This window comes from Thermobia domestica, chromosome 4 (genome assembly GCF_964235325.1).
Source record: "Thermobia domestica chromosome 4, izTheDome1.hap1.1, whole genome shotgun sequence".
Taxonomy (NCBI): Eukaryota; Metazoa; Arthropoda; class Insecta; order Zygentoma; family Lepismatidae; genus Thermobia; species Thermobia domestica.
In genome coordinates this window covers 22,937,214-22,961,691 of record NC_137457.1, presented here as the reverse complement: position 1 = coordinate 22,961,691, position 24,478 = coordinate 22,937,214, and the positions used below count along the sequence as shown (strand labels likewise).

Here is a 24,478-nt window from a genome sequence, read left to right as displayed (position 1 = left end):
AAGTCCATCTCAAATTTATACGAAACTTAAGCAACTAGCAGTGTGACATGTACACCACATCAAGGGGTTGTCATTTGTATGGCGTGATATTTTCTCAATATTTAAACCGGAAGCGGTAGTAGATTTCTGCTACTTCCGGTTTTAGTGCAGGATTCTTCTGTGTGTATATGTTTTATTCAGCTAATAAGAGGTAGGGCAAAAATAATTATTATAATAAAATCAGCAGAAACAACATATTTTTATACGTGGCGAATTAGCAATGATATTCCATTTTGACTTCGTTATTGGTAATGACGATAAAGTTAGAAATGTTAGAAATATGGGATCAGAATAAATGTTAGAAAGACGAAAGCCATGGTGATTGGAACTAAGAGGTCAGTGTCAAATATAGAAGCAGGAAGGGGAAAATGGAACAGATGACAAGTTTTCCATACTGAGTAGCATTATTAGTAACAATATGAAGTGTGAACTTAAATAAAAGCAAGGATGGGAATGGCGAAGGAAGCCTTTAGGAGGAAGAAAATGCTATTTTGTAGGGCTTTGAATAAAGAGTTGAGAAAAAGACTCATAAAATTCTTCTTCATGTGGAGTATTGTACTGTATGGGGCACAAACATGGATATTACGCAAAAATGATGGAAAAACGACTGGAAGCTTCCGAAATATTGGTGTGGAGAAGAATAGAGCGAATTAGCTGGGTTGAGCGGAAAACGAATGAGAGGGTGTTAGAAATGTTGGGTGAGAAAAAAACAATTTTAGTCATTATTAAGAGGAGGAAGAGAAACTGCTTGAAACATTAGCTAAGAAGAAAATGTATCATGAGGGACGTGCTACAGGGTATGGTGGCAGGAAAGAGAGGGAGGGATCGAAGGAGAGTACAGTTAATGGACGATATCAGAACAGAAAAATAGTACGTGAAGATAAAGAGGTTAGCGGAAGACCGCGGAGCATGCAAGCTTCTCCACGCAAGTGACCTGCCAATAATGGCAGAATAACTATGATGATGATGATGATTGGTGAATGTAAATAATGAAATACTTTCTAGAACTATTATATTTCTTTTTATATAGGCATGAATGCTCATGGTAGTCTAAAGAAACGAGCGGCACCTCTTCCACCGGTCTCCAACATCTACGGCACTCTTCCAAATAGCCATAGTCGAACGCCGTCAGATCCACTGTTGCCAAATCAAGGTGCTTATACCCTCAACCACAAGCGGTCCCCTTCCAGTGATTCAGGGACAGTTAGTGCCAATCCAACAGTCAACAGCTCGATGTCAAGTCGAGGGTCTATGCCATCAGGAATACATTTGGGTACGTAGTTCTTTAGTTTTATATCTACATAAAGTAAAAGATTTGAAACCAATTTGAAGATTTACAGAGATGGAAATATTAAAATTAAGTGTCCATTTTTTTCTCAAAACAATTACTTACTTTTTTAAAATAACAGTTAAAGTTATATGTTAGTATTGCTAAAATGATTTGAATAAATATTAAAATATTTATTTGTTGCTGGAATAAATTATTCAAATAATAATAGTTATTAGCATGAATGTTCAAACAGTTATTAGTTATTAGCATAAATATTCAAACAGTTGTTAGCATAAATATTAAAAATTACTAATTATTAGCGTAAATTTTTGATCATTTATTAGCATAAATATTGACAGGTATTAGCATAAATATTCAAACAGTTGTTAGCATAAATATTAAAAATTACTAATTATTAGCGTAAATTTTTGATCATTTATTAGCATAAATATTGACAGTTATTAGTTATTAGCATAAATATTAAAAATTACTAATTATTAGCGTAAATTTTTGATCATTTATTAGCATAAATATTGACAGGTATTAGTTATTAGCATAAATATTAAAAATTACTAATTATTAGCGTAAATTTTTGATCATTTATTAGCATAAATATTGACAGTTATTAATTATTAGCATAAATATTCAAACAGTTGTTAGCATAAATATTAAAAATTACTAATTATTAGCTTAAATTTTTGATCATTTATTAGCATAAATATTGACAGGTATTAGTTATTAGCATAAATATTCAAACAGTTGTTAGCATAAATATTAAAAATTACTAATTATTAGCGTAAATTTTTGATCATTTATTAGCATAAATATTGACAGGTATTAGTTATTAGCATAAATATTCAAACAGTTATTAGCATAAATATTAAAAATTACTAATTATTAGCGTAAATTTTTGATCATTTATTAGCATAAATATTGACAGGTATTAATTACTAGCATAAATATTCAAACAGTTGTTAGCATAAATATTAAAAATTACTAATTATTAACGTAAATTTTTGATCATTTATTAGCATAAATATTGACAGTTATTAGTTATTAGCATAAATATTCAAACAGTTGTTAGCATAAATATTAAAAATTACTAATTATTAGCGTAAATTTTTGATCATTTATTAGCATATATATTGACAGGTATTAGTTATTAGCATAAATATTCAAACAGTTATTAGCATAAATATTGAAATCACTAATTGAAGACCTGAAGTAAATTTTGATAATAAATGCCATTTTCTGAAGTTTCGAGTTATAACCGAAATGATAGTCTATGAGCCAAGCCAGTTTAAGTATATTCGGATCTAAACGCCAAACCTGTGTGTAGTAGTCCAGATTGTTACCAATAGAATGCGTGAGGTGTATGTGAAGGCACAATTTCTTGAGGAAAAACATTATCTGAAAATGGTTCAAATTGCATTTAGATCTTAATTTACTTCAGGTCTTCAATGTATTAACGTAAATTTTCGATCATTTATTAGTATAAATATTCAAACAATTATTAATTATTAGCTAGCGTAAATATTCAAACAGTTATTAGTTACTAGCATAAAATTCAAACAGTTATTAGTTATTAGCATAAATCTTATAAATTACTAATTATTAACGTGCATTTTCGAACAGTTTTTAGTATAAATATTCTGAGAATTATTAGTTATTAGCATAAATATTAAAAATTACTATTTATTAAGGTGAATTTTCGATCATTTATTAGCATAAATATTCAAGCAGTTATTAGTTACCATAAATCTTAAAATATATTAAAATATATTTTCGAACAGTTATTAGCATAAATATTCGAACTGCTGTTCGTTGTTCTTTTATCTAATTACTTTTTCCTTTAACTATTGTAATATACTGTGTACTGTTCGTAAAATCTAATTTATGTTGTGTAAGTAACATTTATCAGAACTAAATTTATAACGGGTGGCCCACAAAAAACCTGCCCGCCTGCATGTTTGCAATGAAACTTCTTATTGTTGTCGGTACAGTCGGCACCAGTAATTGTTGCTATTGATTGTGTGCCGCGGGCATATTTGCAGATCCCGAACGTTTTAAGTATCCTCTGATCTTATTGGCCGACACAGATAGGGCATCAAGAGTCATGAACTATATATAGTAGAAAGTAAACGCCAAGAGCTGTCGGCCCTCGTAACCGAGCGTACTAGCGCTAGTAATAAAAATCTTTTATGGCGTTGGTTCAGACCCGGCCCAAGGAAAGTTTTTTTTTAATTCTTTTTAAATTTTCGTAACACTTTTTTTCATTAAAATAAGCTTGCTATACGGATCCATAGTAAAAGTAGTAGTAATAGTAAAAACGGGTTAGAAGCCCTGCAGGGGTTGGTTGGGTTCGGTTCTCAACATCAAATGGGCAAATGAAAGACTTGCCCAAATTTTTCTGTACACTTCACAAGACCAACTTAAAACAGCTGGCTAGGGTATAGCGCGAATATTGAAACGTTTGGGATCGGCAAAAATGCGTGCCGCGGAGGGAAGAGACCTGATTATTGTTGCATACCCACGACCAGGGCCGGATTAAGGGAGGGGCTTAGGGGGGCTATAGCCCGGGCCTCCACTGTGATCAAAATCTCAGCTGGCTGTCTAAAAAGAATCATACAAGATACAATCATCATCATAAGATAAAATATACCAAAAATATGAAACACAGTCCCTTAATGTTCCTACTGTACTTTTACAGAAATGTATTTGGCGAAGTCTTCAGGGGCCACGTATTTTTTTTCTAGCCCGGGCCTCCAGATGAGTTAATTCGGCCCTGCCCACGATAGTATAAAGCTGTGATGATTAGGTGCAGACGAGTGTGTGACGGCTATGTGCAAGATGTATTCTATTCAGCAGAGAATAGCAAAAGTAGAGGCGTTTGTGTTCACGGTTCCTTTTAAGGAGACGCAAGAAATTTTTGCAGACAAATTTCCTGATGTAAGTGTTTCTGCAAAGAGCAGTAATTAAGGTTTGGTTAAAAAACCAGAGCAAACAGTTGCAAACGGCAAAAAGAATCGAACCCCATCCGTTTGTACACCTGTTGTGGTAACTGACATCGAGGTGCGGATGTCACGAATCCCTCTGAAGTCAACACGTAAGTTATCACAAGAAATGGATATTCCACACAGTACGTATCAACGTGTTTTACACAGTCTACAAATTAAGCCGTACAAAATTACATGTGTCCAAAAACTCAAAAGAGGGAGAAAAGGCCATCGTGTCGATTATGTACATGGCTTCTTCAAACATGAGTTGTTCAATGGATATGATCCTGTTTTCCATGAGTGACAAAGCCTGGTTTTGTTTGTCAGAGCATGCAAACTCGCGAAACACCGTATATTAGTCGATGGAAAATCCTCATTTGATTCATCAACAGCCTTTCCATGACAAAAATATCGGAAGTCTGGTGTGCTTTGTCTGCTGATAGGATTGTGGGTCCCATATTTTTCGAGTCATCAATAAACACTGAGGTGTGTGTATATATATTGGAATGAAGAATTTTATAAAAAGCTAAATCCTTGAAATGCAATGAAGTCTTGTTTCAACAGAATGGGGCAATTTGTCACACTTTCCGTGCGTCACTCTCACTGATTCACGAGAAATTCACTGAGGAAAGGGCAGTAAAGGATTGTGGCCACCACGATCACCAGATCTGTCTACTTGTGATTTTTATTTTCGGGCAGTTTGAAGTGTGTTCAAATAGACGTAGAGCATTATAAGACTTGAAGGACAATAACCGTAGCGAAATTCGAAAAATTTCGACGTAGTAGAGGTACATAGTGTACAACAACACGTAAAGGCGTGCACCAAAGTGCCTTGATGCACGAGGAGAACGTTTCCAACACCTTCTGTAATTTTCTGTAATTTTGATGAGTACAGATCTTTCCATTAATGACATGTATGTGTATTTTTTCTTAACCAGCAGATAGTATTTAATGATTCTTACCCAAAACAATTCATTCAACACCATGTGAGGTTTTCCGTGGGCCATCCCATATATCAAAGCATGTCATTATATCTCTAGAACAATAAGAATACAATTTTTATTTATGTAAGTAATGCATAATGTCTCCTTTGATTTTATTTATTTCAGCGGGCGCTAAATTAGTAATCCCTGCCGGGGAGCCTCCTCCTTTGAAAAGTACGTCAAGTTCTTTCGATAAACTTCACAATAGTAATGCAAGTCTTCAAAGGCCGCGGGGTCCTCCGCCCCCGGCACCAGCACCTAGTCCTCTGCAAAGGCTCTCCAATGGCCGCTCAACCGAAAGTATTTCCTCAATGTCTTCGGATGTTGAGTCTACCAGCAGTATACACAATCCTATTCCACCGCCAAGAAAGGTAAATATCCACTACAACCTTTTTCTTTCTCTATTGCTATGTTTGTATGTGCAATGTAAGATTATATAAGTATAAATTTCTTTTACAGAGGGGAAAAATCCCACATTAGGTCATTGCTTAATGGTCTTAGTTTTCATGTACAGGTTGGCGCATAAAATGATACTATTTTGTTTCTTGACTAGCATATACAGGGTGTTTCAAAACAACACCGACAACGTTTGGGAGATGATTTCTAACACCAAGATAAGACAGAAAGTGTAGATCAACCTGGGTGCACAAATGCTTCCTTTCGGAATTATAGCATGCCGAAAACATGAAAAAAAAAAAAAAAAAAAAAAAAGAACTTTAAAGGTTCATAGCTTCAAAACTATGGGACCTACCGTAGTCGGGTCAAGACTCCACTTAGAAACTAGTATGTGCCCTATCCAAATATCTAAATTCCACAATCCTGCGGTACTTCCGCAACAATTTTTGTAGAGGCAGTTGGTAAGTAGTTCAAATTATATGACCGTGCCCAAACTTCCTCTATCAAAAATTCTTGCGTGAGTATACCAGGATTCTGAAACATGTATTTTTGGATAGCGCACCTCAGTTCCTAAGTGAGGTCTTGACCCGACTACGGTAGTTCCCATAGTTTTGGAGCTATGGACTTTTAAAATTCATTTTTTCATGTTTTCGGCAGCCTATAACTCGGAAGAGAAGCATTTGTGCATCCAGGCTGGTCTATACTTTTTGTCTCGGTGTTAGCAATCACCTCCCAAACGTTGTCGGTGTTGTTTTGAAACACTTTGTATATTTTGATACTAAAACTGAAATAAACGGCTGATAAGAATCACCAGTCAGTGGAACTTTGCTGATGGGACATTAGCTTATGAAATTACTGTGATAATGCTGGTATACGCAATAAATAGAAGACTTATTGTTGAACAGTGCTTAAATCATGTCATTTGTTTTTGAAATGATGAGTAATGTGCTGATACAAAGACCCTTCCATGTTCCTTCCAGAATACAAGGGAACCTACTAAAGAACTGTACGAAAATTGCATGATAAAATTTATGACAAAAGAAATCAAAACTATAATTATATTTCAAGGTTTTTATTCAAGATACAAATGGACTATCATTTCTTGCGCTATCTGCATGCGTACTGGAAAGTATTCGCAAAATATTGATTGTGATTTCGCGAGATGAAATAACTTCTAAATCTGTTTTCACCCAGTTCAAATGATTACTCAAATATGAAAATAATTGAAACTTGGACTATTAATTGTAAATTATGAAGAACGAACCTATTTAAATCATTCGTGGTCGAATGAAACTTGACTAGAGCAGAACAATAAACTCCTCTTATGACTGCGTTAAGGCTAATAGCCTTCTAATCTCAACTACTTAGAAGGAACGGACATGAACATGTCATCCAGACATCCGAATCAAACTTAATCCATTCAATAAACATAACAAAGATATGTTCATGCACAAAAAATTAGGTGCCATGGGCAACGAAGTAAGTCCCTGGATTCATTAACCCTGTTAGTATAAAGAAAATCGTAGACTCGCAGTGAAATAGCTATTGCATCAACACTGTCTATTGAAAAGTCAAGGTTTATAGTTCATTCTTTTAAGCATGAAACAGCTTTCAAGAGGTGCTATGTATTGGGCTCCATAACATACTTCAACAGAAAATTAGAAGTGTCGGAAAAATTCCCTCCAGAATCCCTCCCATCAATTCTGGCCCCTTCTGAAGTGGCCCCGGGTAAAAGCACACAATCCAAATGTGTCTCGGAAAATACTATAGGGGATAAGAAATGAGCATGGCCTCCAGAGGGGGCCAAAGTTGATGGGGTGGATTTCTGGAGGGAATTTTTCCAACATTCCCCCAATTTTCCCTGTTCAAGTACGTTATAAGTTCCAACACATAGCACGTCTGGAAAGCTTGTTTCATGCTAAAGAGAATGAACTATAAATCATGACTTTCCAATGAACAGTGTTGATGCAATAGCTATTTCATTGCGAGTCTACGATTTTCTTTATACTAACAGGGTTAACGGGCCCCAGGGACCTACTCCGTTGTTCATGGTACCTAATTTTTTGTGCATGAACATACCTTTGTTATGTTTATCGAATGGACTAGGTTTGATTTGGATGCCCAGATGACATGTTCATGTCCATGTAGACACACCAGATACGAGCTCCCTCATTGCTAAGCAGCCAGCATACGCTGTGGTATGGGAGACCCGGGTTCGATTCCCGGCGGGAGCTCATGTGGTTCGGATTCCACGTTAAGCAGTAGGCCCACCTATCATATCCTCGCTGCTGCAAAGGACATTAAACTGAAATTCAAATCAAACCAAATATCAGAAAGTAATAATTGACTAATATGGAACACATTAATATTTACTATTAAACGTGGCTTCAGAATTTAAATGTTCGATTTCATTGGCAATTGCGTACTACAGACGTGTTGCAATAAACATAAATATCTTTAATAAAATTATGAAAGTGATACTGTGGTAAAAACGAAGATTTTTATCGGTAATTATATATAGCAAATTAATTTTGCCTTCAAAGTTTAGGTTGAACTTGGATATAAATGCATGTAACATGTGCCGTGAGTTTAGTTCATGGAAAGTGAACTATGATATCTAATTTCTGGGCCTTAGATAAACTCTAATGGACTACATCGGATAATACTAGGCAAGGCGGCCCTAGGCAATTTGCCACCCTATGCAATGGCATCATTTGCCGCATCCCCTTTCTCCAGAAAGAACAAATCTTAAAAGCCAGGATTTTAAGTATGCTACCCTATCATGAACAAACATCGAGGAGGAGGGAAAGTACACTCGCACTCAGATAGAACTAAAAACTACAAATACAATCTCGTTGTGTCTGCTTTTTCTTTAAATAATAATCTATTATGTTAGTGAAAGATAAAGCTACACATCTGCAGAGGAAAGGCGGTAACCCTTTGTTATAGAATTCAATATCGAGCTTAGGGGGCGCGGTGGCTCAGTGGTAGAGCGTTCACCTCCGGTGCTTGGAGTCCCTGGTTCGATCCCAGCTCGCGCCGTGTGGACTTTGTATTGGACAAACACCGTGCTCGTGGGTTTTTTCGGGGTTCTCCGTTTCCTCCCACTTTCTTCATTCCACCATTTCACTCATCTCTCATCATCACCGTCTCCTTTAGCCTAACCGGCATATCCGTGGGACGTAAAACTTAAAGATTTCATTTTCAATATCGAGCTTCAATCTCAATATATCAGTTTGCAGTTCCAGTGCAACAAACTCTTTTATCTTTATTTCTTGATTTTTCGTCTACATCTGTTAACAATTATTTTAAAAAAAAATGTTTCCACCTTCAGTGATAAGAAACTTGTTTGTGACAAAGACAAAACTAGTTTTCAAATCAAAACTGTAACTAAATAGAATAGGTGTTCGCTACGTTCGAGAATTGAACAACAATCTCGAGAATTCTTGCATTTGAGCAACAATCAAGTAATTCATACTGGGATTTGTTTGACCATTTGCTTTAACACTGTACACATGATCTTAAACTAATGCTAGCTAAACATGGATTATGAATGTAGTATTCAAATAGAAGGTCAGCTTAGTAAATTTAACTACCATCATCATGAAGTCTGTTTCGAACGAGAAACATTTATTCTAAATAATATAGTCCCGTTTGCTCCCACTTTGTTCATTCCACCATTTCATTCATTCCTCATCATCACCGTCTCCTTAGGCTAACCGGCATAACTGTGGGACCTAAAACTTAAAAAAATTTCATTTCATTTCTAAATAATATAGTGATGACAAATTTTGCCTCCCTTCGAAATTTGCCGCGTGGTGTAAATGCAGGTGTTGCACATATGGTAGAGCCAGCCCTGTATGTAGATAGTAAGATGATTCATTTGCATGCTATCTATTGCAACATATAGATGGCACCTCGTAATACCAATGAAAGTCCCGGATACTGAAGGTACTCGAAATCATATGAAGAAGGACTGCGTGTTGAAAGCGGTCTAATATGTTGAGTTAAGGCTCTTTCTTGAAATAATCGTAATTCTTTTCAAGTATAAGCTGCAAAAAAGTTGATTGAGAGCTTGTGGTAAAGAACACAGTCCACTACTCTCTAGGTGGAAAATTTTCCAGTTAAATAGCAAAAACTATCAAATTTGGTAGTGAAGTTACTGAACTGACAACCTTGATCTTGGACTGTAGAGATTACTTTCTATTACTTTGTGTTTGACAATGTGATTTGTATTTTTCCTAATAACTCTAGAGACAAATAGCATATGTTTAGGACTTGTTATCAGCAGTGGCGAAGCGTATGACTACCAAAGAGAGTAGACCTTATTGATCACACAAATATTTTTAATATAAAAAGTAAAGTCTTAGCTTCTTCTTCTTTATAATCATCAGTAAGCTTCATGTTACCAATTAACACTTTTTTTAGGTGAAAAGGAGGCGCGGTGGCTCAGTGGAAGAGTGTTTACCTCCGGTGCTCCGGTACTGGGGTCCCTGGTTCGATCCCAGCTCGCGCCGTGTGGACTTTGTTGTGAATAAACATCAATGATGTTATAAAATAGAGGATCTGCCCATACAACAAAATCGTGAAGCCATACCTCACAGCTTCGCCACACCTACTCTGCCCACTCTGCGCCACTAAAATCGCAATGTTTCGAGCCAACAATCATGGCGGAAACGAGAGTAGCCAATCAGACGTGCCGGTTCAGACGATGCTCGGTTGTTTTCTGGCTTCATTGAGTTCATATGATGAAGATACGTATAGGCAGATCCTCTATTTTATAACATCCTTGATAAACATCGTGTTCGTGGGTTTTCTCGGGGTTCTCCCGTTTCCTCCCACTTTCTTCATTCCACCATCTTATTCATTTCTCATTATCACCGTCTCCTTTAGCCTAATCGGCATAACTGTGGGACGTAAAACTTTTTTTTTTTTTTTTATAGGTGAAAGTTTTTTCAAAATATTTCTGACGTTTAAGGTTAGGACACCTTTAGCAATTCCTAAATGGTATTGAGAACTACATTTAATCCAAATAAGCAGTGGTCGAAGTGAAACGGTATGTAGTGGTATGGCATACCGCCTCTGGTTCTTCAGTGATGAAGGCATACCGTCTCTGGTTTTTCAATGATTAAAACATACCGTCACCGGAAAGTAGATGCTAAATACCTTTAATGAATCCATTTTTATACATAGTAATTAACAAATAGCTTTGCACGTAAAAAGATTTAATTTCTTTTGTAGAAATAATTTCTAAGCTGACAACACCGACAACTTTTCCCTACCTTTTGTTTTTAAAATGAGATGTCTTCAAAGAAGTTTATCTTGTTTATATTTAGATGTGCCATATTGAATTGTTTGTTTCTTATGTATGTGCGTGTCTTCCTGCCTTAATACATAGATGTCGTGTTTTGAGCATTGGCGGATTTAAGGGTTGTCTGCTGTGGGGGCAAACCTCCAGGGGGTTTGGAATATCCCTCAGTCAAGTGAGGGTCCGGGAATTTTCTCGCAAGAAATTGATAAGATAAAAACTCGGTTTTTGAGTATGTTCGTGTATGATTCTCTATATTACAACATAAGAGAATATTCTTCTTATTTTTTTCACAAAGTTGTTGGCGGAAGATCAAAGTCTCTCCATTCCCCCCCCCCCTCCCCTCCCGTTACTACAGAGAAGCTCACTAATGGTTTTCCGTCATTATGTAAATAGAAATGCAATCTTTTAGGCAACATACCCTCATTGCATTTCAACATTTAGATAGCCGGTATGTCGAGTCAAAATCGTAATCAAACATACTGTCTAGCTGCTTTTTTTCCACTTCGAACACTGCAAATAAGTAATGTAAAATGAATAAGTAACAGTACTATGCACAGTATATTATTCACTGAAAACCGTCCTAATTATGGACGACTTGATATACTTTCGTAAGGAAACTAAAAAATTTAAGATTGATAATGTGTAGAGTGTTAGATGAGAACGTGGAGCATTTTCTTGCACCAAATTTTCTGGAAGCTGTTACAAACTGGAATAAGTTTTGTAGTTGTACAAGATACTTTTGATACAAAATGTTACTTTTAGATTTCCCAATTGTTTCACGATGCTACAACTCTTTCATCACTATCCTGCTCAAACGTACATAGGCTCGGAGAAACTGATCTCGGTCAGTGATGCCATCCACCTAAACAATTTTAATTCATGAGGTAGCGGAAATAATAATTGTTTAAGATCCTAGAACTTTTTCTTTGCTTTTCTGAGCAACATAAGGAAACACAGAGAAACTTATCTCCATCAGTAGTGTCTTCCACCTTTACCAAAAGAAAGAGAGAAAAAATTATCAATTTTTAATTCATAAGGTAGCGACAGTAGTAATTGTTTATGAACCTACACAATTTTCTTCGCTATCCTGAGCAACAGAGAGAAGCTGAAACTGGTCTCTTTCAGTAGTGCCATCCACAAAATTTTGTTTCCGAAAAAAAAAAGAGATAATTTTAATTCATAAGGTAGCTAAAATAGTGCTTTTTAAAATAAAGTATATACAGGATGTTACAAAATATATCACAATATTTTAGAAACAGATTCCTCATATCAAAAATTTAAAAAAAGAAAAAGTTCATATAATCCTGTGGTCGGAAGTGCAAAGTTTCGTAGTTATAAAGTGCCGAAAACGTGAAAAAATGAAACGTAAAGGTCCATAGTTCCATTAATATAGGACCGATCGTAGTCAGGTCAAGACTCACTGAAAAACTAATATGTGAACTATCCAAATATCCATCTTTCAGAGCCTGCGGTACTTGCAGAATCATTTTTAGAGAAGCGGTTTGGGAGTACTTGATCACCAGGGCCCGGATCTTGTTGACAAGTCAACTTTTGTCTGTTACGCATAGGACAAGGCAACTTCAAATAAAAACGTTATCCTTCAACTCAAGGTTCTAAAAGTATATTGTTGTAGGGTCAACTTTTGGTCACTTTTTGCCGTTTTGAAGTTTCAGGTCATTTTTTTTAATATTTTAAGGTAACTTTCAGGTCACTTATGGTCATTTTAGTCATTTCCTTCTACATAAGGAGATCTTAAAATGAACACTGTGTACGAATTTGAAAAATATGACATCTCTTTTCCTGTTTCCTGATTATTGGGGTGAAAAACTGCATTCCTAAGAAGCTAATGAACACTAAGCTTTAGCTGGTTCACTAGGGGTAGGGGTTGGTAGGTGGCCAAACAGATGGTTTTAGATCATTGACCACATAAGATGTGATTACGTGAATAACTAACAACGGATTAGAAGACGTGCAAAGATTTTAAACGGGGTTTTTATCTATTATTCTCATGTATACAGTCTACACTTGCGAACTTCTATTGTTTAAGTGTGTTTCCTAGTTACAAATCGGGAGTGAATTTACGCTTTCAGTACGTACAATGCCGTACAATGGACTGATCCATAGACTGCAACTAACTGAAACAAAACTTTTGAGAATGAGTCAGAAATGGTAATTAAAATCTAATAGATATTCAAAAATGACAATGTTTAACGAAATAAACGTTAAAAAAAAAAAAAAAAAAAAAAAACAAATTTTAGGGTCAATTTTTGTGAATTTTAGGGTCATTTTAGAGGAATTTTAGTGTCATTTTATAGGTCACTTTTTAGAAAATTTTAGGTCAACAAGATCCGGGCCCTGTTGATCACTCTCCACCTACCTTTCAAAAAATTGTTGTGCAAGTACTGGAGCATTCTTAAACATGGATATTTGGATAATTCACATTCTAGTTCCTCAGTGATGTCTTGACCCGACTATGATAGATCCCATAGTAGTGGAGCTATGAACTTCATTTGTTTCTCACTTGTTTCACGTTTTACGGCACCCTGTAACTCCGAAACTATCCACTTTTGAGCACATGCCCATAAGAACTTTTATCCTTATTTTGATGTGAGGAATATATTTTTGTAACACCTTGTATAATATACAAAAATTAACAAGATAAACTTGGCCTCATATCTACGCTTCGCCACTGCCAATCAGAATGTATTTGTGAGTTCTAATGATAAGCCTTGATCATGTTCCAGAAGAGAGAGAGGGCAAGACTTGAGAGTTACGCAGAGGAGACTGAATACTCAACAAATTCGGTAACACTTTCTGCCTTTGTGTGGATCATGCATGATGAACAGATGTTTATTATACAATCTTACGTATTTTGGAGCTAGTAGTTCCTCACAGTTCCTATATATATATATATACACACACACACAGATACACTTCATGCACCCTTGTACACACCAAGGTTTTACGGGCCACATACACTGAACTGGACGGGTGGTGGAACAAGTATGGAGGAGGAATTTGTACATTAAAAAAAAGCACTGGAATTAGAATTTTAGGAACTATGCGGAACGAAAGCCATAATTGATTGTCTTACTATTTTTTTTAAAAAAAAATCAATTGACGTTTTAACATATTGTTGTTTATTTAGTTTATTTGTTTAAAGTTTTCAAGGAATAATTGTTGTCCAGTGTTTTTATATTCAATGTTAATTTATATACATAATATTTGTTCGCAATACCATGTTTCATCTGTCTATATAAACAAGAATGGAAGTGATTAGGTTTGTGATTTAATAACTCGTAAACCACCCGACCGATCTCCATCAAATTTTCCACATAGATCAGTTTTATTATTTCACTTTGACGGTGCAACTTAAGGAATGGGGAGGGAGAGGGATAAAAAAATGATCGGAAATGACCGATATTCGTGGCGAATCTTTAGTTTTCGAGGTCGCTGAGATGAACAGTGACACTTCCTATGCCGTTTAAATCCAAATTCATCCCCTATGTGTACACAAAAAGGGTTATAGATTTAGATACTTTCATAAACCTATCCTTCCCATGGAAGAACGGGTGTTTCAGATAGTATTAAATGCACCGATATTATAACAACTTATTAAGGACTAACAACAGGACATTCAGAATTGATCTTGTAAGATCATGGGAGTTCTGACCATAATGTTCCTTAACGTATATCCTGATAGGTGAAGGAAACAGTAGAGTTCTTTAAATTTTATCACTGGATAAGTATACAGGAGTAATAGTATCAATTTTATTATTAGACTTCCAAACTACTATGCATAAGTGTTAAAACTCCTTTGTCCGTCTGTCGACAAGTATCAGAGAAAAACGGTAAAAGATATCGAGATCCGTTTTTTTCCAGTCGATTCAGAGTCCCGAGAATAGGGTGCATGTCCTCCATTTAACTCTCTATTCAAACCGGAAGTGGTTCAAATTACTCATTTCCGGTTTCAACGTTTATTGTCATAGAACGAAGACGGTAACAGATAACGGGAAGTGGTTTTCTACAAACGATTCAGCGTCTCAAGACACCGTATTATGACTATCTTGAACACTCTACCAAGACCGGAAGTGGTTCAAATTTAATATTCCGGTTTCAATACTGATTTCCACAGAGGAAAAACAGTAAGACATAGCCACATGCAGTTTTCTCCAGTTGTTTCATTGCCCTAAAAATAGGTTGCATCTTCTTCATTAACCCTTTATTCAAAGCTGAAGTATGTCAAATTAACCATTTCTAGTTTAATTACTGATTTCCGTAGAGCAAAAATGGTAAGTGACAGCTAGATGCGGTTTTCTGCAATTGATTTAGCTTCCCAAGAATAGGTCCCGACTTCTCTATTATCCCTCCATTCAAACCGGAAGTAGCTCAAATTAACAATTTCCGGTTCAATATTTGTCGCCATTGAACAAAAATGGTAATATATATATAGCGACAACCGGTTCTCTGCAATCGGTTCAAGGTGTCAAGAGAATATACCACCACAATCCGCAACACTCTACCAAAGCTGGAAGTAGTTGTAAGTTACTATTACTTCCGGTTTATTTCCGAGGAGCAAAAACGGCAAAAGATATCGAGATGAGTCATTTACAATCGATTCAGCTTCTCAAGAGTACGTTCTATGACCTCCCTTAATCATCTATTCCATTCGGAAGTGGTTTAAATTAACGACTTCCGGTTTCTACCTTTATCACCATAGAACAAAACAGTAAGGCATAGCGAGTAATGGCTCTTTGTTATTGATTCAGCGTCCGAGAAATAGATCCAGTCTTTGTTTGATCTGTTTAATCTATTGCAACCAGTAGCCAGAGATATACTATTTCAAGTTTGAGTATTGAATTCGTATAGTTTGGAAGTCTGGCATAGTTTTACACTGTGAAATGAAACTCACTTGTAAAATTTATAGATGTAGATACTTTTTCCCCGGGAAGTAAGTGGACAAAATAAGTAATGTTCATTATGGCTTCAATAGTTAAGTTCTGTTTTGATTTTCATAAACAGGGTGTCCGAATTATAATGCTGCAAGTATTTAATGCATTAAAAATATATGCAACAATGAATACAGATAGAAATGAAGTATTGTCTGTGCAATCAGTTAATTTCTGTGTGTCCCCCACGAGTGCCACGAAAGTTGTCTAGACGATACTTAATTTCTCTATAATGTGTGTATGCAGCGTCTGTGGCGTAGCTGTTTCAATAGCACTGTGGATGCATATACTATGTCCTTAACGTACACTTGCAGGAAGAAATCCAGGGGAATCACGTCAGGCGACTGGGATGGCCAGCATCTGTGTCTGCCTCTCCCAATCCAGTTTTGTGGAAATCCCTCATTCAATACATTCCGGACTTCTGAATGCCATCCTGCAGGAAAAGCAGGTTTCGGTGTCAATATTTTATCTAAGGAAACACAAAATTTTGCAACATATAAAGATTTGTGAACTGCAATGATTTATGTCAGTTCTGAGTATCACCACTACACTTTTTCAGGATTGGTTGTCGTGTTCACTTTTCACCACCTGGAGCGATAAAAAAATAAATGAATTCTTATTTTTCGTTATTTATTAAAATTTGTACAGCTAAGCTACCACCATCTTTCTCTTAACAAAGTGTTTTAGTCTGATTATTAGCAGTATTTGAAATTAAAAGGTTTCAATTCGGACATTCTGTATGTGTTTTTCCCGAAAACTTATGCAAGTTAGGGAAAATTTCTAACTAGCAGAGAGTTAATCTAATTTTTTAAAATTATCAACTACTTTTTAAGTTACTCCTGTATAAATACTGGAATATATACCAGAGCTCCTTCATGGCTAAGCGGTTAGCGTACACGCCTTTGGCGTGGGAAACGGATTCGATTCTCGGCGGGAGCTTATGTGGTTCGGATTCCACGTTAATCAGTAGGTCCTGTCTCATATAGCCTCACCACTGAAAGGAACATTAAACTCAAAATCAACTGAAATCAATATATACCACGTCACACAATTACATACTTTCAAATGGCGTACACGTTTACTGCCAATTCTGAATGAAACATGGTATTGTGTACTATACAACAGAATAAAACAATAATAATACTTGTATTTTATGTTTTTTTTTAGCGGTAGACTATATTTTGGATACGTTGATTATGGTTTTTATGTTCACTGTGCATGTATCCCACATATGAGTGTTATTCTCTCTCTCTTTCTCTCTCTCTCTCTTCTTCTCCTTCTGTCTCTCCTTTGTTTTCTCTGTTATTTCCTTATTTGTAAAGCATTTCAAAAGAAAATAACCAACTAATGAAACTACTTGATATTAATGCGTTTTATTTTATTTTTGAAGTGCTTTTCTTACGTAGGTGTTCAGTGTTAATACATAATGTTTATAATTTGTGTTTATGTTGGCTGTTATTACATACTAGAGTTTTTTTTTTTTTTTTTTTTTTTTTTTTTTTTAATGATGATTTATTCCAAAGTTGTTAATAGAAGAACATAAGAAAATACACTATTTTAGGCTAATTGGGACGAAAGTCAAGTCCGTGATTATTATTATTATTATTATTATTATTATTATTTTCAATCAATCATACTAGAATACCGTTTCCTGTGAAATCAGCAAAGTCAGACAATTCCGGGTTTTGGCCGAGGAAAGATGAACGGCCATAATCATTCAGATGGTGTTGGCATTGCAGAGAGGGTTACGGCGGGAACTTTGTATAAGTGATAGCTGTATGCACGAATGCTGCACAGAGGGTTCACCGGAAACTTTATATAAGTGATGTCTGTGTTCACGAATGCTACAGGAAGGGTTATAGCGGGAATTATATAAGTGCTGGCTGTGTGCACGAATGGTGCAGAGAGGGTTACTGCGGGAACTTTATATAAGTAATGACTGTGTACATGAGTGCTGCAGATAGTTTAAAAAACGACTTACCGATGTACAAGAGGAGTGAAGCCAAGGGTGGAAATCTATGGCTCTAAACAACCGTAACGAACGCGTAAATCATATGGTTCATGAAAGTTAGAGATTTAAATTTCAAAACTGCCTAACTTGGGAATTTCAAAGAACTCAACAGCCGGCTGAAGAAATCAAATTATCACGTAGTTCACATTTGGAGGAACTTCGATTGCAGTCAAAGTTTTGGTGCTCGCTACTCTACAATCACATGGCAGTCTGCTTATTGGTGTGGAGATGGGCGACGTGCAATGAACAACTTTGTCATTTCACTTGGCTCTTCTCAAGTGACGTGTAACGGAAATTAAAAAAAAAATAAAAATATATCGTAGATTATTCCATATAGATAACATTACAGAACTATTTCCTATAGATAACATTACAGAACTATTTCATATAGAAAACATTACAGAACTATTTCGTATAGACAAAATTACAGAGCTATTTCATATAGAAAACATTACAGAACTTAACATATGACTGTGCAAGGAATATTATGTTTACAAACATTATGAATTAGATTACGTGAGTGGCTAAGCCAAAACAAATAAAAAACAACGGCAACCTAACAAAAAATCGTTAAACTTTATTTTATGTAGATTATTCTGCTGGACATTTACACAAGGCCAGGGCCAGGTCTTAATTACTTCTGTTTCAATCCTAAGCAACAGCCATTACGAAGCTTTAAAGAAAGAATCTGGCATGTTTCATGAAAAACGGGAAACTTTCCGGAAAAGTTACAATAATTAAACTTTAAAAAAACTGGGCTGAATTCAGTCCGTTGTTCTTAACTTACATTTAACGGCGTAATTTGTACTGTTTACCAAACATGATGAGGGTTATTAAATCCATGTTTGGTAGGACCATAACTAACTAACTAACTCTATGGCCTATGGAACCCGGAGGTTCAGTGCCGCGTTCACAAAAGCTCTCCACTGACTTCTATCCTTAGCTAATTGCATCCAGTTTCTACTTTGTATTCCTATCTCTGCGAGATCCATCTTAATATTATCCTCCCATCTGCGCCTAGGTCTTCCTAATGGTCGTTTTCCTATGGGTCTACCAGTCAAGACTTTGAAAGCGTTTCTACTTTCTTCCATTCTAGCTACATGACCTGCCCACCTAAGCCTCCTAGACTTGACGACCCTAACAATGTTGGGTAAACCGTATAAACTATGTAGTTTCTCGTTATGAAGCTTCCGCCATTCCCCATTCTCGTTCCTCTTGGGTCCGAATATTCTTCTCAGGATCCTGTTCTCAAATACTTTCAGTCTATGTTCTTCCCTCAGAGTAAGCGACCATGTTTCGCAACCATACAGAAGAACAGGCATGATTATCGTTTTATATATTTTAAGCTTCAAATTCCTCGACAGAATTCGCGACGACAAGAGAATAGGACCATAAAGGTAGGACCATAAAGTCATAAATTAATATGACCACTGGGCTAGCAATCATGTGGACGAAAATGGAGCACCAGGTCGTTAGTGAGTGTACTAAGCCACTTTTGAGAACTCGCATGATCAGTCATTAGCCTTGTCTACATTTGTAGTTTGGGATAGAATAGGATCCTCAAGCGTCCTTTGATTGCTTTGTTGAACAAACACAGTTCTAAAGCTGAATTTCTCTCGATTTTGGCAGGCTTCGCTCAGAAACTTAGCGGTTACGACATACGGTTATACGAATATTTTTTTTTTTTCATATTTTGGTATGTAGAAAGAATCTCTCAAATTTGTAACATGGTATTCATACATTATATATATATATATATATATATATATATATATATATATACAGACTGTTCCATAATTCGTGTTATTTTCTACAGCGCTGGGAGAAGATGAATTTCATACACTATTAATGTAAAATTTGGCACTCTTATTGGGAAATATCTGAATTTTTCGAATTTCTAAAAAAAATAAGAGAAAAATACTGTTTAGCCCCCCTTTTAGGGGTGTAAACACGAAAGTTCATTTTCCTTATGGGAGATTCAATGTTAAATTTTAGAAGCAGTTTTCTCCAATAATTATTCGTGAAGATTTTGGAGCAAATGAGTTGCATTTGTTACAAAATGCAAAAACACTCATTCACAAACCTAGTAAAGCCGTCTCAAACATTATTTTGCGAAGGTCCCCCTTTTGGGGGGCAAGGGGCGTAAAAAGGTGGTGGGTGATATGTTACCAAAATCCCATAATTTATTTTCGGAATGCCAGTAACCGTGAGATTTATCACAAATGTCACAGAATTAATGCTCCAATGTCCTTACATGTAAGAGTAACTGATAATGGGGCTACAGCCCCCTTTAAAAAATAAAAAAAAACACCATAAATATCCTTAGTAGGGACATACGAGTAGAAGGTATTTTTGTTAATTAATGTGAAATTAGGCGTCATTGTATCAAATGAGTATGCATTTTTCAAATCTGGAATGTTATTTTGATAACGCACCGTCTTAGGGGGGGCACAGGGGGCGAAGTGCTCGATGATGGATCTTTATAAAAATTCAAAATTTTGTTCCGGAAATGCCAGTGAGCGTCAGATTTTTCACCACTGTCACAGAATTAATATTCTAATGCTCCTTGCATGTGCCAGTGACTTATATGGGGCTATAGCCCCCTTTCAAAAATTAAAAAAAATCATAAATATCCTTAGTAGGGACATACGAGAAGAAGGTATTTTTGTTAATTAATGTGAAATTTGGCGTCGTTGTAGCACAAAGGTATGAGTTTTTCACATCTGAAATGTTATTTTAGTAACCACTGCCTTAGGGGGGCACAGGGGCGAAGCATCAGATGATAGACCTTTATAAAAATTCAAAATTTTGTTCCGGAAATGCCAGTGAGGGTAAGATTAATCACAAATGTCGCAGAATTAATATTCCGATGCTCCTTGCATGTGTCAGTGACTGATATGGGCTACAGCCCCCTTCCAAAAAATCACATAAAAAATTAGCCATAAATATTTTAGCATGGACATCCGAGAAACCGTTATTTCTTGTCAAATTAATGTAAAATAATTTGTTATCTTAGTAAAAAGGTACGCGTTTTTGAAATATAGAATGTTATTTTGGTGAAACCGGATTAGGAGGGCACAGGGCGCGCAGCATAAGCATTTGAATCTTTATTTTAAAAAAATCCAAATTTTATTCTGGAAGTGTGAATGAGTATCAGATTAATCACAAATGACACAGAATTAAGATTCCGATGCTCCTTGCATGTGCCAGTGATTGATGTGGGGCTACAGCCCCCTTCCACAAATCACGATAAATATCCTTAACAGGGACATACCGGAAGAAGCTATTTTTTAAAATCAAGTAATGTTAAATTTGGCGCTGGCGTTTTTTTTTTTAATTCGGTATAATTTTGATAACGCACCACCTTTAGCGGGAAAGAAGGCGAAGCATAAGATTGTGGATCTTTATGAAAATTCCAAATTTTATTTTGAAAATGCTAATGAGCGTGAGATTAGTCACAAATGTCACAGAATTAATATTCCGATGCTCTTTGCATGTCCCAGTGACTTATATGGGTTACAGCCCCCTTCCAAAAATCACAAAAATTCACAATAAATATGTCATAATTAATATGTAAGTTGTTATTATTGCAAAACAAAAAAATATACAATAAACCTGGAAATAACTGTAAATGAATAACTTCAGTGTAACTGATTATGCATATAGCTTTGTTGTTATGGTGTCACTGGAATATAATCAAAGAATTTTATATTTTTAAAAATCAATTAGGGCTCTTTTTATAGCAGAAAATCTCACACACAAATCACCTACGTATCTTCTACACACTTAAGCAGAACCATCTCCAAATAGAACACAAAATGGCAATGGAAAACGTAGCAGGAACAAAAAAATAAAATAAAATAAAATAAAATAAATAAATAAAAATAAATAAATAAAAATAAAAATAAAAAATAAAAAGTAGGATCTTAAAAATTAAAAGTGAGCTTTAAGTTTCAATATTGTTTGCTTTATTCGTAAAAAGAAAAAGCATGTATTTTCATTACTTCTTACACAATAACCGTATTATCCAACTTTCCATATAACAACTTACTCGTATGTACCGCAGACGTAATACACACGGACACACGGTTGTAATAGAAACAAATGTTTCCCGAGGAATAAGAATCAGTTGCTGGAAATTATTCTTTGTTGAAAACAACTCTTTTTGGCTCTACTATCACTAATTGTTTAAAAAAATCATTAACCTAAGTGTAAAACCCATAAAATCAACTTACTTTTATTCGGCATGCCCTCCTGAACGAGCAAGACATAAATTAATGCGATTTACTAAAGAAACTGTGAACACCTTCAACATATCTGGAGTGATCATCTCCATACTGTGGACAATCCTCTGTTTCAAGTCCTCTACACTGTTACATGATTTTTGATAGACAATTTGTTTTAGGAATCCCCACAAGAAAAAATCGTATGGTGTAAGATCTGGACTTCTTGGTGGCCATTCGACACTTGACCCCATAGAAATAATCCGTTTCCCAAATTTCTCTCTCAAAAGATTTATAGTCGTATTTGAGCGATGCGCTGGCTCTCCATCTTGCATAAACCATAATTCATCACTTTGACCTAAATTTAAACGATCAAGTTCAGCAAATACTTTTTCTCTTAGTAGCTTTTGGTATGATGACGTTGTTACATTTTCATCAAAAAAGAAAGGTCCTATCACCTCAGTCGCAGTTATACCACACCAAACCATTATTCCTCGTTTGTCCATTGACACTTCTGATCTCACGTTCGGCTGTATCGATGACCAATATCTTGCATGTGATGAGGACACAGAACCATTTAAGAAGAATTTTGCTTCATCGGAAAACATCACTTAAAATAAGAACATAGGGTTTTCATTTAACTTCTCGATAAACCAGTTACAGAAATAAATACGATCACCATAATCACTTGCACACAATTCAGAAACTATTCGGACCTTGTATGGTTTTTTACCTTCAAGTTTCTTAAAATTCTTTGTAGCGTGGTTTTCTTAATCTTTAAGCCTAAGCTTCGACGAGCAAGGGATTTCCGCGATGAACTAGTAACAGATAACAACACCTGTCTTTTTGTTTCTTTTGTAGATACACTTGGAGATCTTCCTGCACTTTTTCTAGATGCAAGATGGGCAGTGTGAAAACAATTGCTGCGGAACTGTTTGTACAAACGGTGAATTAGCATATCGTGTACTTTTAATCCGAGTTCTTTAACTATACGGGATCTTGTTGCTCTTGCAGATTTTTCTGATAAAATGTACCATTCAATTACAGTAGCACGCTGATCCTGAGTTAAAGACTGCATAATCGAAGGACACTACAGTATGAATGCATTCTTGAAGTATACTGGAAACGACAAGTAATTATCAAATGATTAAGCCAGTTTATCCGCGAGATTCAACTAATATGTAATGTCCATTTCCGAAGAAGTCAATCTAACCCAGGTGTTGATTACTGACACGAAATCCTATTGAACTGTCAACACGTTAACTCGTAAACCGTTGGTGTATTGCGATAAGAAAAGATCTGAAACTGTTGTCAGCACACATGAACAAGAAGTTGAGGCAGGAATTGGAGTGTGTTTTATAAACAAAAGTTTGTTGACATTGCTTAAAATCAGCTTACAGTGGGACGCCAACAAATGATTCGGACGTGTTCCAGTGCTTCTTAAACACACATCTCTTAGCATGCATTCTGCATAGGCCAGAGAGAAGCATGGAAGAAAATAAAACAAAGTGTTGTGGTTCTTTAAATGATTTTGGGACCGGGAAGGGGGAATTGAATCACTAAAGTGGTCGCTGGCACATGGAGGTAGCTTCTAAGCATTAATTTTGGTATATTTCCAAATATTTTTACGCTCACGGGAAATAACGAAACGTTTGAATTTTTCTTACTGAATATCTTCCCCAATTTGGAGGTTTGACGTAATAAAACTAGAAACGCATGTACCATCATAGATTAAAGGGGAGGAAGAATAGGAATGGTATCGTATTTTCTGCCTAAAACTGCTAATTTACAGCAAAATTCGTATAAATATAGAGCAAACTGCTTTCCGCATTTTACATTGAAACTCCAGTTAGGCCAATCAAATTTTGAGTTGATGACACTAAAAGTGATCAACACATGACCATTATCACATTGTCGCTTTAGCTCTTTTTTTAAACAAACATTTTTCGACAATAATACCAAATTTCACTTTAATAATGAAAAATATTTACCTTCTGCCAGTAGGTCCTTGCGTATAAGGACATTCACCATGAATTTTTATTGTTTTATGAAAGGGGATTGTAGCCTAATATCAGTCACTGGTACAGTCCGTAGCAACATGAGCATATATGTTTATTGTTAAACGACGAAGTCTTTTGCTCCGAAATAAGTGTGCAGGGGAGGACGCCGAGGTTTCTCCTGACGTGATTCATGCCACTTAGACATTATGTTGATTCCCTGTGCTGTTAGTCGTAGTTTCACAATAAACTTACATACTCATGTTGCAGGTTCTTTGCTGCGGATTGTACATGTAAATAACA

At 35.8% G+C, this 24,478-nt stretch overlaps 1 protein-coding gene across 5 annotated transcripts in view; it reads left to right on the top strand.

Annotated features, from left to right (window-relative positions):
• Asap (ArfGAP domain of ASAP) overlaps window positions 1–24,478 on the top strand; it is a 491,638-nt gene that overhangs the window by 454,483 nt on the left and 12,677 nt on the right. For 3 of the 5 annotated variants that reach the window (XM_081755329.1, XM_081755327.1, XM_081755330.1), the window contains exons 14-16: window positions 1,070–1,312; window positions 5,415–5,659; window positions 13,740–13,799. In XM_081755329.1, coding sequence (XP_081611455.1) covers window positions 1,070–1,312; window positions 5,415–5,659; window positions 13,740–13,799 — 548 coding nt within the window. The remainder of the gene's footprint in view (window positions 1–1,069; window positions 1,313–5,414; window positions 5,660–13,739; window positions 13,800–24,478) is intronic. The other 2 variants (XM_081755332.1, XM_081755328.1) reach the window with 1 other exon arrangement.